The sequence below is a fragment of the Triticum dicoccoides genome, chromosome 3A, assembly GCF_002162155.2.
Source record: "Triticum dicoccoides isolate Atlit2015 ecotype Zavitan chromosome 3A, WEW_v2.0, whole genome shotgun sequence".
Taxonomy (NCBI): Eukaryota; Viridiplantae; Streptophyta; class Magnoliopsida; order Poales; family Poaceae; genus Triticum; species Triticum dicoccoides.
This window is the reverse complement of record NC_041384.1, coordinates 750,206,312-750,223,140: the sequence shown is the minus strand read 5'-3', so window position 1 is coordinate 750,223,140 and position 16,829 is coordinate 750,206,312. Positions and strand designations below refer to the sequence as shown.

Genomic DNA, 16,829 nt, shown 5'->3' with positions numbered 1-16,829 from the left:
GAAACAACGAGTGCCTCCAACTAACAAGAGTCCTAGGGGGAGTTTTGTTTGCAATTACTTTGGTTTAGTTTGCATAAAGCATGGGACTGGGCATCCCGGTGACCAGCCACTTTCTCGTGAGTGAGGAGCGAAGTCCACTCCTCTTGAGAATAACCCACCTAACATGGAAGATACAGACAGCCCTAGTTGATACATGAGCTATTCGAGCCGGACTATGACCTTTGGCCGGACTGTTGGACTATGAAGATACAAGATTGAAGAATTCGTCCCGTGTCCGGAAGGGACTTTCCTTGGCGTGGAAGGCAAGCTTGGCGATACGGATATGTAGATCTCCTACCATTGTAACCGACTCTGTGTAACCCTAGCCCTCTCCGGTGTCTATATAAACTGCAGGGTTTTAGTCCGTAGGACGAACAACAATCATACCATAGGCTAGCTTCTAGGGTTTAGCCTCCTTGATCTCGTGGTAGATCTACTCTTGTACTACCCATATCATCAATATTAATCAAGCAGGACGTAGGGTTTTACCTCCATCAAGAGGGCCTGAACCTGGGTAAAACATTGTGTCCCCTGCCTCCTGTTACCATCTGCCTAGACGCACAGTTCGGGATCCCCTACCCGAGATCCGCCGGTTTTGACACCGACACGTATCAACTCCCCCAAGCTTAAACCTTTGCTTGTCTTCAAGCAATTCAGTTGATAAACTGAAAGTGATAAAGAAAAACTTTTACAAGCTTTGTTTGCTCTTGTTGTTGTAAATATGTAAAGCCAACATTCAAGTTTTCAGCAAAGATTATGAACTAACCATGTTCACAATAACGCATAGGTCTCATGTTTACTCATATCAATGGCATAATCAGCTAGCGAGCAATAATAATAAATCTCGGATGACAACACTTTCTCAAAACAATCATAATATGATATAACAAGATGTTATCTCGCTAGCCCTTTATGAGACCGCAAAACATAAATGCAGAGCACCTTTAAAGATCAAGGACTAACTAGACATTGTAATTCATGGTAAAAGAGATCCAGTCAAGTCATACTCAATGTAAACTAACAGTAATTAATGCAAATGACAGTGGTGCTCTCCAACTGGTGCTTTTTAATAAGAGAATGATGACTCAACATAAAAGTAAATAGATAGGCCCTTCACAGAGGGAAGCAGGGATTTGTAGAGGTGCCAGCGCTCGGTTTTAAAATATAGATGAATAATATTTTAAACGGTATACTTTCATTGTCAACATAACAACTAAGAGATGGCGATATCTTCCATGCTACACACATTATAGGCGGTTCCCAAATAGAATGGTAAAGTTTATACTCCCCCTCCACCAACAAGCATCAATCCATGGCTTGCTCGAAACAACGAGTGCCTCCAACTAACAAGAGTCCTAGGGGGAGTTTTGTTTGCAATTACTTTGGTTTAGTTTGCATAAAGCATGGGACTGGGCATCCCGGTGACCAGCCACTTTCTCGTGAGTGAGGAGCGAAGTCCACTCCTCTTGAGAATAACCCACCTAACATGGAAGATACAGACAGCCCTAGTTGATACATGAGCTATTCGAGCCGGACTATGACCTTTGGCCGGACTGTTGGACTATGAAGATACAAGATTGAAGAATTCGTCCCGTGTCCGGAAGGGACTTTCCTTGGCGTGGAAGGCAAGCTTGGCGATACGGATATGTAGATCTCCTACCATTGTAACCGACTCTGTGTAACCCTAGCCCTCTCCGGTGTCTATATAAACTGGAGGGTTTTAGTCCGTAGGACGAACAACAATCATACCATAGGCTAGCTTCTAGGGTTTAGCCTCCTTGATCTCGTGGTAGATCTACTCTTGTACTACCCATATCATCAATATTAATCAAGCAGGACGTAGGGTTTTACCTCCATCAAGAGGGCCTGAACCTGGGTAAAACATTGTGTCCCCTGCCTCCTGTTACCATCTGCCTAGACGCACAGTTCGGGACCCCCTACCCGAGATCCGCCGGTTTTGACACCGACACGTATCAACTCCCCCAAGCTTAAACCTTTGCTTGCCTTCAAGCAATTCAGTTGATAAACTGAAAGTGATAAAGAAAAACTTTTACAAGCTTTGTTTGCTCTTGTTGTTGTAAATATGTAAAGCCAACATTCAAGTTTTCAGCAAAGATTATGAACTAACCATGTTCACAATAACGCATAGGTCTCATGTTTACTCATATCAATGGCATAATCAGCTAGCGAGCAATAATAATAAATCTCGGATGACAACACTTTCTCAAAACAATCATAATATGATATAACAAGATGTTATCTCGCTAGCCCTTTATGAGACCGCAAAACATAAATGCAGAGCACCTTTAAAGATCAAGGACTAACTAGACATTGTAATTCATGGTAAAAGAGATCCAGTCAAGTCATACTCAATGTAAACTAACAGTAATTAATGCAAATGACAGTGGTGCTCTCCAACTGGTGCTTTTTAATAAGAGAATGATGACTCAACATAAAAGTAAATAGATAGGCCCTTCGTAGAGGGAAGCAGGGATTTGTAGAGGTGCCAGCGCTCAGTTTTAAAATATAGATGAATAATATTTTAAGCGGTATACTTTCATTGTCAACATAACAACCAAGAGATGGCGATATCTTCCATGCTACACACATTATAGGCGGTTCCCAAATAGAATGGTAAAGTTTATACTCCCCCTCCACCAACAAGCATCAATCCATGGCTTGCTCGAAACAACGAGTGCCTCCAACTAACAAGAGTCCTAGGGGGAGTTTTGTTTGCAATTACTTTGGTTTAGTTTGCATAAAGCATGGGACTGGGCATCCCGGTGACCAGCCACTTTCTCGTGAGTGAGGAGCGAAGTCCACTCCTCTTGAGAATAACCCACCTAACATGGAAGATACAGACAGCCCTAGTTGATACATGAGCTATTCGAGCATACAAAACAGGATATTTATTTGAAGGTTTAGAGTTTGGCACATACAGATTTACTTGGAACGGCAGGTAGATACCGTATATAGGTAGGTATGGTGGACTCATATGGAACAACTTTGGGTTTATGGAGTTGGATGCACAAGCGGTATTCCCGCTTAGTACAGGTGAAGGCTAGCAAAAGACTGGGAAGCGACCAGCTAGAGAGCGACAACAGTCACAAACATGCATTAAAATTAATCAACACCAAATGCAAGCATGAGTAGGATATAATCCACCATGAACATAAATATCGTGAAGGCTATATTGATTTTGTTTCAACTACATGTATGAACATGCGCCAAGTCAAGTCACTTAAATCATTCAGAGGAGGATACCACCCTATGATACCACATCATAACCATTTTAATAGCATGTTGGCACGCAAGGTAAACCATTATAAGCTCCTAGCTAATCAAGCATGGCACAAGAAACTATGATCTCTAGTTGTCATTGCAAACATGTTTATTCATAATAGGCTGAATCAGGAGCGATGAACTAATCATATTTACAAAAACAAAAGAGGTCGAGTTCATACCAGCTTTTCTCATCTCAGTCAGTCCATCATATATCGTCATAATTGCCTTTCACTTGCACAACCAAATGATGTGAATAATAATAATAGTGCACGTGCATTGGACTAAGCTAGAATCTGCAAGCATTCCATAAACAGGAGAAGACAAGGCAATATGGGATCTTTTGTCAGATCAACAATAATGCATATAAGAGCCACTTCAACAATTTAATCATGGTCTTCTCCTATCGACCCCCAAAGAAAAGAAAAGAAATAAAACTATTTACACGGGAAAGTTCCCAACAAGCAAAAGAAGAACAGGAAATCTTTTTGGGTTTTCTTTTTAATTGCTACTACAAGCATGGGAAGTAAACTAATTAAAAACTACAACTAATTTTTTTGTTTTTTCTTAAGGTTTATTAAGCACACAAGAAGAAAGCATAAAAAGGAAAATAAACTAGCACGGATGATACAATGAAAAAATATGAGCACCGACATCTAGCAATGAGTGTGTGAACATGAATGTAATGTCGGTGAGAAATATGTACTCCCCCAAGCTTAGGCTTTTGGCCTAAGTTGGTCTATGGCCACGGCTGGCCTGGCGGATATCCATAGTAATAGTTGGGGTCGTACTGCGATGAAGAAGAATCTAATTGCCACTGGTTGGCAATCATCTCCGGATCCCACTGGTACTTGGACTGTCGTGGAGGATCAACTTGTGGTTCTGACTCTGGCTCTGTGGCTGATGCAGGGTTCCAGTAGGCATGAATGTCCTCCGGCGAGACGAGGTACTAGCCTGCAGATAAATCAAACAAGGAAGGAGCAGGCAAGGTAATAGTCTCCGGATGACGTTTATCAAAGAACAATTTGTATTTAAGCTCCCCTTCCCTATTCTTTATAATGAGATCATGCTCTACCATACTCTTATAATCTAAATAAACAGTAGGAAGCAATTTTTCTTATTTTTCATAGTACCTAATAGGTATGTTATAATATGCAGCAAGGCGTGAAGCATAGATACCACCAAAAATGGGACCCTTTGTACGGTTCAGACTTAACCGTTTAGCAATAATACTGCCCATACTCACAGAGTTATCACAGAATAAACCGTGGAACAAAATAATAATATTAGGAACACTAAGGTTTCCACAGTTTCCGCGACCAATTAAGCAACGACTAGCAAATATCGCAAAGTAGCGTAAAACAGGAAAATGTATGCTAGTGATTCGTGCATCGGAAACCTTCCTCGTTTCCCCTATAGTGATGGTATCAATAAACCCATCCACATCGTCACGATGTGGTTCCTCTATTTTACCCTCGAAAGGGATCAAACAAACCTGACAAAAATCATAAAGTGACATCTTCTTAACCACATCATATAAATGAAACTCTACTGAAGGAGGTGATTCCCAAGGATAATAGTAGAAGTTTTGCACAAAAGTGTTGGTGAGTAAGAGATACTGTTCGCGTTGGTCGCGGAGGAAGTCGGTGAGGCCTGCATTTTTAGCCAATTCATAAAAATCCTCATAAATCCCGGTTGCTCTCAAGAAATCATCGGAGGGCCATTCACACAGCCTAACCTCCGTGGTGCGAGGCAAATTATATTTGGGCTTCATTGCTTCTTCATTTTGCTTTTCCTTCGAGCTTCGGCTCGATGGGCCCCTCAAAAATCTCTTCATTATTCACTGAAAAATTCTGAAATTTTTAGTAACTTCAAAATAAAAGCAATCCAAACTCAATAATATTGGTAGAAACTACTCATACAAGTGCCTAGAGCCTATATCATGCATCAAAACTACTTGGAACCATATAAATTTGACATGCAAGCTCAAGAACATGGTCACCTAGGAAGCACAAATTTGCAATGAATAAAGCACTAGAACAAAAACTAATTGGACCAATGGAGGAGTCACATACCAAGGAACAATATCCCCAAGAAGTTTTGTGGGAGGTGCTTTGAGCAAGGAGATCGAAAATGGCAGCAAAATGAGCTTGGACTCGGGTTTGAGCTGGATATTCGTGTTTGTGGGAGGAAGAAGGAGTGTGTGGGTGCAGGAATAAGTGGAGGAGGGCCACCGTGGGCCCACGAGGTAGGGGGCGTGCCCCAGACCCTCGTGGCCAGGTGCCAGCTCCTCCTGTTGTGTTCTCAGTGCCAAATATTCTCAAATATTCTAGAAAAAATCATATTTAAATTTTAGGGCATTTGTTGAACTTTTATTTTCGGGGTATTTTTATATTGCACGGATAATTCAGATAACAGACAGAAAATACTATTTTTATTTTATTTAAAATAAATAACAGAAAGTAAAAGTAGGGTACAGAAGGTTGTGCCTTCTAGTTTCATCCATCTCATGCTCATCAAAAGGAATCCACTAACAAGGTTGATCAAGTCTTGTTAACGAACTCATTCCGAATAACATGGAACCGGAGAAATTTCGAATAACACTATGTTACCTCAACGGGGATATGCACATCCCCAATAATAACAATATCATATTTCTTCTTAACAATAGGAAGAGGAAATTCAAAACTTCCAAAAATAATCGATGGAATTTTTCCAATAGAATTGATACTGTGGACTTGAGGTTGTTTCCTCGGAAAGTGTACCGTATGCTCATTACCATTAACATGAAAAGTGACATTGCCTTTGGTGCAATCAATAACAGCCCATGCAGTATTCAAAAAGGGTCTTCAAAGAATAATATACATACTATCGTCCTCGGGAATATCAAGAATAACAAAGTCCGTTAAAATAGTAACGTTTGCAACCACAACAGGCACATCCTCACAAATACCGACGGGTATAGCAGTTGATTTATCAGCCATTTGCAAAGATATTTCAGTAGGTATCAACTTATTCAAATCGAGTCTATGATATAAAGAGAGAGGCATAACACTAACACCGGCTCCAAGATCACATAAAGCAGTTTTAACATAGTTTTTTTTAATGGAGCATGGTATAGTTGGTACTCCTGGATCTCCTAGTTTCTTAGGTATTCCGCCTTTAAAAGTATAATTGGCAAGCATGGTGGAAATTTCAGCTTCCGGTATCTTTCTTTTATTTTTAACAATATCTTTCATATACTTAGCATAAGGATTCATTTTGAGCATATCAGTTAATCACGCTCAAAATCCTCATCATCCTTTTTCTTAGATGGTTTGGAAGGAAAAGGCATGGGTTTCTGAACCCAAGGCTCTCTTTCCTTTCCGTGTTTGCTAGCAACAAAGTCTTTCTTATCATAACGTTGATTCTTTGATTGTGGGTTATCAAGATCAACAGCAGGTTCAATTTCTACATCATTATCATTACTAGGTTGAGTATCATCATGAATATTATTATTAACATTATCACTAGTTTCAGGCTCATTACCAGATTGTGTTTTAGCATCAGAAATAGAAATATCATTTGGATTCTCAGGTGTATCAATAACAAGTTCACTAGAAGCATGCAAAGTCCTATCATTTTTCTTTTTCTTCCTTTTAGAAGGACTAGGTGCATCTATATTATTTCTTTGAGAATCTTGCTCAATTCTCTTAGGGTGGCCTTCAGGATACAAAGGTTCCTGAGTCATTCTGCCAGTTCTAGTAGCCACTCTAACGGCATAATCATTATTCTTACTATTCAATTCATTGAGCAAATCATGTTGAGCTTTAAGTACTTGTTCTACTTGAGTGGTAACCATAGAAGCATGTTTACTAACAAGTTTAAGTTCACCTTTAACATTAGCCATATAATCACCCAAGTGTTCAAGCATATTTGAATTGTATTTCAATTGTCTACCAAAGTAAGCATTAAAATCTTCTTGCTTAACCATAAATTTATCAAACTCATCTAAGCATGGACTAGCAAACTCGGTAAATGGGATATCAGCTTTCTTATATCTATAGAGAGAATTTACCTTTGCTACCTGTGTCGGGTTATCAAGACCATGAATTTCTTCAATAGGTAATGGATTAAGATCATATGTTTCTTCAATGGGCGGTAAATTAAGACCGTGTATTTCTTCAATAGGAGGTAAATTCTTAACATCTTCAGCTTTAATACCTTTTTCTTTCATGGATTTCTTTGCCTCTTGCATATCTTCAGGACTGAGAAATAGAGCACCTCTCTTCTTCGGAGTTGGTTTAGGAATAGGCTCAGGAATTGGCTTAGGAAGTGTCCAATTATTTTCATTTGTCAACATATTATTCAATAGAATTTCAGCTTCATCCGATGTTCTTTCCCTGAAAACAGAACAGCACAACTATCCAGGTAATCTCTGGAAGCATCGGTTAGTCCATTATACAAGATATCAAGTATTTCATTTTTCTTAAGAGGATGATCAGGCAAAGCATTAAGTAATTGGAGAAGCCTTCCCCAAGATTGTGGGAGACTCTCTTCTTCAATTTGCACAAAATTATATATATCCCTCAAAGCAGCTTGTTTCTTATGAGCAGGGAAATATTTAGCAGAGAAGTAATAAATCATATCCTGGGGACTACGCACACAACCAGGATCAAGAGAATTAAACCATATCTTAGCATCACCCTTTAATGAGAACCGAAATATTTTAAGGATATAAAAGTAGCGATTTCTCTCATCATTAGTGAACAGGGTGGCTATATCATTTAATTTAGTAAGATGTGCCACAACAGTTTCAGATTCATAGCCATGAAAAGGATCAGATTCAACCAAAGTAATTATATCAGGATCAACCGAGAATTCATAATCCTTACCAGTAACACAGATAGGTGAAGTAGCAAAACAGGGTCAGGTTTCATCCTAGCGTTTAGAGATTGCTTATTCCATTTAGCTAATAACCTCTTAAGTTCATCACTATCTTTGCAAGCTAAAATAGCTAAAGAAGCTTCTTTATCAAAAACATAACCCTTAGGAATAACGGGTAAGTCTTCATCATCACTTTCATCAATATTATCATATTCAATAATTTCTTTCTCTCTAACCCTAGCAAGTTGTTCATCAAGAAATTCACCAAGTGGCATAGTAGTGTCAAACATAGAAGCAGTTTCATCATAAGTATCATGCATAGCAGAAGTGGCATCATCCATAACATGTGACATATCAGAATCAATAGCAGAAGCAGGTTTAGGTCTCGCAAGCTTACTTAAAACAGAAGATAAATCAAGTGCAGAGCTAGATGGCAGTTCCTTACCTCCCCTTGTAGTTGAGGGATAAATCTTAGTTTTTGGATCTCTCAAGTTCTTCATAATGATAAGAAGATATAAATCCCAAGTGACTCAAAGAATAGAGCTATGCTCCCCGGCAACGGCGCCAGAAAATAGTCTTGATAACCCACAAGTATAGGGGATCGCAACAGTTTTCGAGGGTAGAGTATTCAACCCAAATTTATTGATTTGACACAAGGGGAGCCAAAGAATATTCTCAAGTATTAGCAGCTGAGTTGTCAATTCAACCACACCTGGAAACTTAATATCTACAACAAAGTGTTTAGTAGCAAAGTAATATGATAGTAGTGGTAACAGTAGCAAAAGGTAATGGTAGCAAAAGTAATGTTTTTGGTATTTTGTAGTGATTGTAACAATAGCAACGGGAAAGTAAATAAGAGAACAACAATATATGGAAAGCTCGTTGGCAATGGATCAGTGATGGAGAATTATGTCGGATGCGGTTCATCATGTAACTGTCATAACCTAGGGTGACACGGAACTAGCTCCAATTCATCAATGTAATGTAGGCATGTATTCCGAATATATTCATACGTGCTTATGGAAAATAACTTGCATGGCATCTTTTGTCCTACCCTCCCGTGGCAACGGGGTCCTAACGGAAACTAAGGGATATTAAGGCCTCCTTCTAATAGAGTACCAGACCAAAGCATTAACACATAGTGAATACATGAACTCCTCAAACTATGGTCATCATTGGGAATATCCCGATTATTGTCACTTCGGGGTTAACGGATCATAACACATAATAGGTGACTATAGACTTGCAAGATAGGATCAAGAACTCTCATATATTGATGAAAACATAATAGGTTCCGATCTGAAATCATGGCACTCGGGCCCTAGTGACAAGCATTAAGCATAGCAAAGTCACAGCAACATCAATCTCAGAACATAATGGATACTAGGGATCAAACCCTAACAAAACTAACTCGATTACATGATAAATCTCATCCAACCCATCACCGTCCAGCAAGCCTACGATGGAATTACTCACGCACGGCGGTGAGCATCATGAAATTGGTGATGGAGGATGGTTGATGATGATGATGGCGATGGATTCCCCTCTCCGGAGCCCCGAACAGACTCCAGATCAGCCCTCCCGAGAGGTTTTAGGGCTTGGCGGTGGCTCTGTATCGTAAAATGTGATGAATCCTTCTCTCTAATTTTTTTCTCCCCGAAACCAAATATATAGAGTTGGAGTTGAGGTCGGAGGAGCTCCAGGGGGCCCATGAGGTAGGGGGTGCGCCCTACCCCCTAGGGCGCGCCCCCACCCTCATGGATAGGTGGTGGGCCCCCTGGTATTCATCTTTTACAAGGATTTTTATTATTTCCGAATAGACGTTCTGTGAAGTTTCAGGTCATTCCGAGAATTTTTGTTTCTGCACATAAATAACACCATGGCAATTCTGCTGAAAACAGTGTCAGTCCGGGTTAGTTCCATTCAAATCATGCAAGTTAGAGTCCAAAACAAGGGCAAAAGTGTTTGGAAAAGTAGATATGACGGAGACGTATCAGTCATGATGTTGAAGAAGGATGGTGGGAACACCGACTCGAAACTGACAAGACATTGCGCCAAATCATTCTCTAACCTTGGTATGATTTCTGGATCATTTACCTTCTGAGAGATTGCATTGAGGAATGCACATAGCTTCACAATGGCTAATCGAACGTTTTCCGGTAGAAGCCCCCTCAATGCAACTGGAAGCAGTTGCATCATAATCACGTGGCAGTCATGATACTTTAGGTTCTGGAACTTTTTCTCAACCATACGTTCCTTGTGTCACCTGCAAAGTCCTTCTTGTACTTTCTCTCAATTTTTCTCTATTGCGACCCGTCAGCGGGTACTCTCAACTTCCCGTCTTTCTTATGGTCTTCTCTGCGCCATCACATCACCTTGGCATGCTTTTTGTTTAGGAACAAATGTTTCAACCATGGTATTATAGGAGCATACCACATCACCTTGGCAGGAATCTTCTTCCTGGGGCGCTCGCCCTCGACATCACCAGGTTCATCGCGGCTGATCTTATAGCGCAATGCACCGCATACCGGGCACGCGTTCAAATCCTTGTACTCACCGCGGTAGAGGATGCAGTCATTAGGGCATGCATGTATCTTCTGCACCTCTAACCCTAGAGGGCAGACAGTCTTCTTTGCTTCGTACGTACTCTTGGGCAATTCATTGTCCTTTGGAAGCATCTTATTTAACATTACCAGCAACTTTTCAAATCCCTTGTCAGATACACCATTCTCTGCCTTCCATTGCAGCAACTCCAGTGTGGTGCTAGTTTTTTCTTGTCAGCTTCGCAATTCGGGTACAACAATTTCTTGTGATCCTCTAACATGCGCGGCAACTTCTTATTCTCATTTTCACTTGCGCAGTTTCTCTTTGCATCGGCAATGGCCCGACCTAGATCATCAGCGGGCTCATCTGATGCCTCTTCTTCAGCTTCTTCCCGCATTACCAGCTCAGCTTCTTCCCCCATTGTTGTATCATTGTATTCAGGAAATCCATGGCCAGGATAGCTGTCATCGTCCTCTTCTTCTTCATTGTCTTCCATCATAACCCCTCTTTCTCCGTGCTTGGTCCAAACATTATAGTGGGGCATGAAACCAGACTTAAACAGGTGCCAGTGACTGGTTTTTAACTTAGAGTAATTCCGATCATTCTTATAGCCAACACATGGACAAGACATAAAACCATCTGCACGCTTGTTCGCCTCAACCGCAAGCATAAAAGTTTGCATGCCATTAACGAACTGGGGAGGGCATCGGTCATCGTACATCTATTGTCGGCTCATCTTCATTACACAGCACAGAATAGAACAAATTAATACAAGTTCGTACATAAAGTTCATACAACACTTACTCTCATAAAACAAACATACAAATAACTCTCTAGCTAAAGCATTTAAATGCAACAACAAATGCGATCAAGATCGCAACTAAGGTAACAATTGATCCAATAGCATAATGATACCAAGCCTCACTATCAATGACATATTTTCTAATCTTTCTAATCTTCAAGCGCATTTTCTCCATCTTGATTTTGTGATCATCGATGACATCGGCAACATGCACCTCCAATTCCATCTTCTCCCCCTCAATTCTTTTCAATTTTTCTTTCAAATACTTGTTTTCTCTTTCAACTAAATTTAACCTCTCGACAATAGGGTCGGTTGGAATTTCCGATTCACATAGCTTCTATATAAAAATATCTATGTCAACTTGATGGGCATAATTTGTCATAAACATGAAATGCAACAGATAGTTATAAAAGAGAATGTACCACATCTGAATCATAACTCGGACGAGGGCCGACGGGGACGGATCTCAAAACCATGGCACTATGTATAACAAACAACGTACTGGTAAGATAATTATATGAGTAACTATATATCTAAATCACACAAACATGATTTTTTTATATATAAAAAGATAAGAACAAGAGGCTCACCATAAGATGGTGCCGGCGACGGGACGGTGCTGGCGATCGACAGTGGTTACGACGGAGACGGGAAGGCACTAAGTAAACCACACCTACATATGCAAACTAAGAGTTATTTTGACCTCATATTGCATATAAATCAAATACTACCACATATAATTCCTCCCAAAATAAAACCCACAAATCACTATACTTATAGAGCATTTCAAGAGCTAATCTAGCAATGAGAGATGAAAGGACAAAGTTGCTAACCTTCGTGATCACTTGGATGGATGGGGTGCCTTCAAATCTTCACAAATTTTGGCAAAAATGGAGTGTGAGCTCGAGATGAAGAGGAAGAAATCAGAGGAGAGGGAAAAGGGGAAGAACAGAGCGCTCGGGCTCGATGAAGAGGTTTATATAGGATGACCTTTAGTACCGGTTGGTTATACGAACCGGGACTACAGGTGCATCTCTAGTCCCGGTTCATATAACGAACCGGTACTAAAGGTTCTGGTGGGGCCCCAGCCTGACACAAGCCTGCCACCATCTCATTACTACCGGTTCATGACAGAAGCCTGACACAAGCCTGCCACCATCTCATTACTACCGGTACTAAAGGTCACGAACCGGTACTAATGATCGCCACCCGCCTAGCCGTTGGAACCAGCACTAATGGTCACATTAATGCCGGTTCAGCTACAAACCGGGACTAATGTGCTTCGTATTAGGTCCTTTTTTCTATTAATGTATATGCATTAGAGATAGCTAGTACATATAGGCTTTCCCTTTCGCCCGAGGCCCAAGTTGATTAAGACTCTTGGATTAGGAGTTTGGGAAAGGTGCATGATGTGTATACACTATACCTTTTGACCGATCATCCTAATCAGACTCTAGCAAGCTGGCCTCGATCCGATGGTCAACTGTCCAGGTTCCTGCTACCTTAAGAATTGCATCCAGATTCTGCTCTTCTGTTGTATGCATCCGCAATAGAAATTGCCAAGAAGTAGACCAGGATAAAGGTGGTGTTGTTCTCGGACGTGGCGTGTCATGTACTCAAAGCAAGACGTACTACCTAGCCCAAGCCCGCTGTGCATGGACACCACACACGGTGCTGTACATGCACGCATGCCGCCCGCTTTACGTACCCGTGCCGGCCGGTCAGGATCTGTCGCCGTCGTCCCCAACACAGACGCCCTGCAGCCACATACAGGGGGGCGGGTACAATGGAAACGGTGCCTCAAGCACATGATATCATTTTGTTCCCTGCATACATGCATGCAAGGCGGCGTGGAGCGGCGCGCCGGAGCCTATAAGCAGCTTCCTTCCTCACCACGCCCGCCGGCCGGCCGTCTCCTGCGCAGCCGGTACTGCACGACGCACTCTCGCTTCACCGCCACTCCTCCGCAACACCATCGACCCCCCTCCCCTATAAAACCCCATGAATGCAACACATCCAGCAATCTCATCAACACACAGGGCTAGCATAGCTAGCTATAGCAGCCACGCACGCACACACTTTAGTCGGCTAGCTCTGTTTGCGCACGTGGTAGCGCGATGGCGAGGGCACTGACCATGGGTGTGGTCGCCGTGCTGGTGTTCCTGTGCGCCACCGCCGTGCCGGCCGCCGCCCAGGGGAAGAAGGGGCTGCCCAAGAACTCCCGCGTGATCCACCCGAAGCAGTTCGGGAGGAGGGAACAGGTGCTCTCCTGCGACGACACCACCGACGGCAACAGCCCCTGCGTCGCCACCTGCGACAGGCGCTGCCCCAACGAGTGCGTCGTCATGTGCCCAGGCTGCAAGACATACTGCAGTAAGCAAGCATATATCCACACTGGCTTCGCCGATATTAATTGATTGAGATGCTGATATTAATTATTTAACCTCCTTTACAAGTCTGCGACTTCTACCCCGGCGTGTCCTGCGGGGACCCGCGCTTCACGGGCGCCGACGGCAACAACTTCTACTTCCACGGCAAAAAGGACCAGAGCTTCTGTGTGGTCTCCGACGCCGATCTCCACATCAACGCCCACTTCATCGGCAAGCGCAACCCCGCCATGAGCCGCGACTTCACCTGGATCCAGGCCCTCGGCATCCGCTTCGCCGACCATCGCCTCTACATGGGTGCCCAGAAGACCGTCAAGTGGGACAGCAATGTCGACCGCCTCGAGCTGGCCTTCGATGACATGCCCGTTGAAATCCCCACCGCCATCGACGCCAAGTGGCAGTCCACCACCGTGCCTGGGCTGACCATCACAAGGAATGCCGCGGCCAACGGCATCAGGGTCCAGCTCAAGGGAGTTTTCGACATCTTGGCCAACGTGGTGCCCATCACACAGAAGGACTCCCGCATCCACAACTACGGTGTGACTGAAGACGACAGCCTCGCTCACTTCGACATCGGGTTCAAGTTCCACGGCCTCACCGACGACGTCCACGGCGTGCTCGGCCAGACCTACCGCGCCGACTATGTGAACAAGCTCAGCGTGAGCGCCAACATGCCAATTATGGGCGGCACAGCTAGCTACGTCACCTCCGATATCTTCTCCACCGACTGCAAGGTCGCCCGTTTTGGCCGCGCTTCAGGAATCTCCATGGTCACTGGCATCGCCACTTAAGCACCATGCCCGACGGCTCAGCTCTAAGCTAGTGTCTTAACCCGACATCCTAGAGTTAGCTGACGAATAATTAACACCTATCTGCGACAACAGGCTGCTACCACCATGATACACACGATCATGTCATCTTAATACACACACAAGCATATGGTATGTTCAATTGATTTTCAAATGAAATAAAGGAGTTCACCCAAGACTATGGTGCATTTCAAATCCTCGTTATGTTTTATTTTTAACTTTCAACCTATTCATCAACTATCACGTGGTACAAAGAACACCAAAAGTAACAAAAATTACATCCAGGTCCGTAGACTATCTAGCGACGACAACAAGCATTGAAGTGAGCCAAATGCGCGCCACCATGAATAATAAACACCTATCTGCGACAGGCTGGTACCACCATGATACACACGATCATGTCATCTTAATACCCACATAAGCATAGTTTGTTCAATTGATTATCAAATGAAATAAACGAGATTACTGAGGACTATGTTTCAATTGAAATACTTGCTACTTTGAATATTTTACAATATATAACAAGCCTCGAGGCATGACCCGAGACGTAGTGAAAAAAGAAATGCAAAAGTACCGTTGAACAATTCACACCGTAGGAGGACAAAAGGTAGTCTTTCTGGAAAAAAACATGGACAATTTGTGATCAAATAAGAAGGGATGAATATTTCTTTTGGCAGTGATTGCTATAGAGAAAAAGTTTACATGCTGCAGTTGTGAGATCCACACCCCTTTATAATTACTAACACTAGCTGAATGCACGTGCATTGCCACAACTCGTTGCACGGTTAGATTTACGTCATCGTGTAAGAACATGCCATGTTTTGTAACGCATTTCTACTTGATGATCATTTGATTAAATTTCACCAATATCATTAGGGTGCAATCATAATCTGTCCTCATGATGTGATATTAAGATAAAACACTTTAATAAAAATCTGACAAAAGGAAAGGACGGTAACCACAATAAGTTTTTTGGACAATGAAAATAATTACATTGGGATAACATTTAGGGCCTTCCAAAAACATGAGATATGCCCATGCGTGTAGGTGGAGGGAGTAGTTTGGTATGTGTATGTTGTTGTATGGAGCTTGTTTTTTCTTTGATATCGATTTGGTATGCGCCTGATCTAGTATGGAATGCTCAATTGTTTGGGAAAGCGTGGGGGAGGGCATACCATTTATTATTTATGTTCATTTGGTAAATTTGTTCAAATATTTTGGTGAATGCTGGGAGGACGTACCATTTATCATTTATGTTTCATTTGATAAGTGCTCTCGGTTGTTTGGAACGCTCAATTAGTTTGATAAGTGTGGATAAGACATACCATTTAGTATTTATGAATATTTGATTAACGCATTTAGTTTTCTAAGTGAGGGGCAGGTGACGACATACCAAATAATGGATTACGTGTCTCTAGCTGATCCAGAAGAAGGATTGAAACTGTAAAATAACAGCCGTGTTATAGTTTTGGATGAAAAAAAGTCCATCCCAGATCCCGCAAAACGGTGTGTTCCCAAAAAAAAGCTATGCAGCTCTCCCTAAAAATAGCGTGCATACCCTACATATCCAGTTTTGGAGGCAATTTTTAAAGTGACCAGGAAACGAGAAAACCGGTTGGCGGGAGGAAACTTTTAGCTCCGCGCCTTCAATCCTAGCCACCGCCACCATGATTCTAGGTCGATTCCGGTCATTCCAACCGCCGCTGGCAAGAGAAGTGAACAGGGCTGACCTAGTCGCCGTGCTTCTTGCTAGGCACCCAGTCCTCGGCGCCGGGAACGAGGGGCGGGCCGGGGTCAGACTCCTCGATGCCGCCGGCACTGGAGAAGAAGTTGTTGCCCCGCTCGCTGACATAGCTGTTGCTGCTGTGGCTGGGAGTGCCGGCGTCACCATAGGCGTCCTCTTCCTCCTCAAGCCCCTCGAACTCCTCCCTTCTCCTGGACGCGACCGTGCCGCTCCTGCCTCTTGAGACGGCCACCACGTACCCCTCATCCAACTCCTCGACGATCTCGTGGCCAGCGGCGAAGCCGCGGGCAGGTCGGCGGCATGGAGGAAGAGCGCGGGAAGGGCCTCGCTGGCGAGGGTTTCGCCGACGGCGGATG

At 42.8% G+C, this 16,829-nt stretch overlaps 1 protein-coding gene across 1 annotated transcript; it reads left to right on the top strand.

Moving 5' to 3' along the window:
- Window positions 1–13,573: 13,573 nt before the first annotated feature.
- Window positions 13,574–14,910, top strand: LOC119270681. Its single transcript, XM_037552722.1, has 2 exons — window positions 13,574–13,906; window positions 13,990–14,910. The coding sequence occupies exons 1-2, from the start codon at window positions 13,651–13,653 to the stop codon at window positions 14,709–14,711; spliced, it is 978 nt and encodes a 325-aa protein (XP_037408619.1). The 5' UTR covers window positions 13,574–13,650; the 3' UTR covers window positions 14,712–14,910.
- The last annotated feature ends 1,919 nt before the right edge of the window (window positions 14,911–16,829 follow it).

Bases quoted from the DNA above. Each gene is read 5' to 3' on its own strand.
- LOC119270681 (XM_037552722.1), top strand. From the start codon at position 13,651: ATGGCGAGGGCACTGACCATGGGTGTGGTCGCCGTGCTGGTGTTCCTG. The intron at 13,907-13,989 runs GTAAGCAAGCAT...CTCCTTTACAAG, and splicing joins AGGCTGCAAGACATACTGCA to TCTGCGACTTCTACCCCGGC.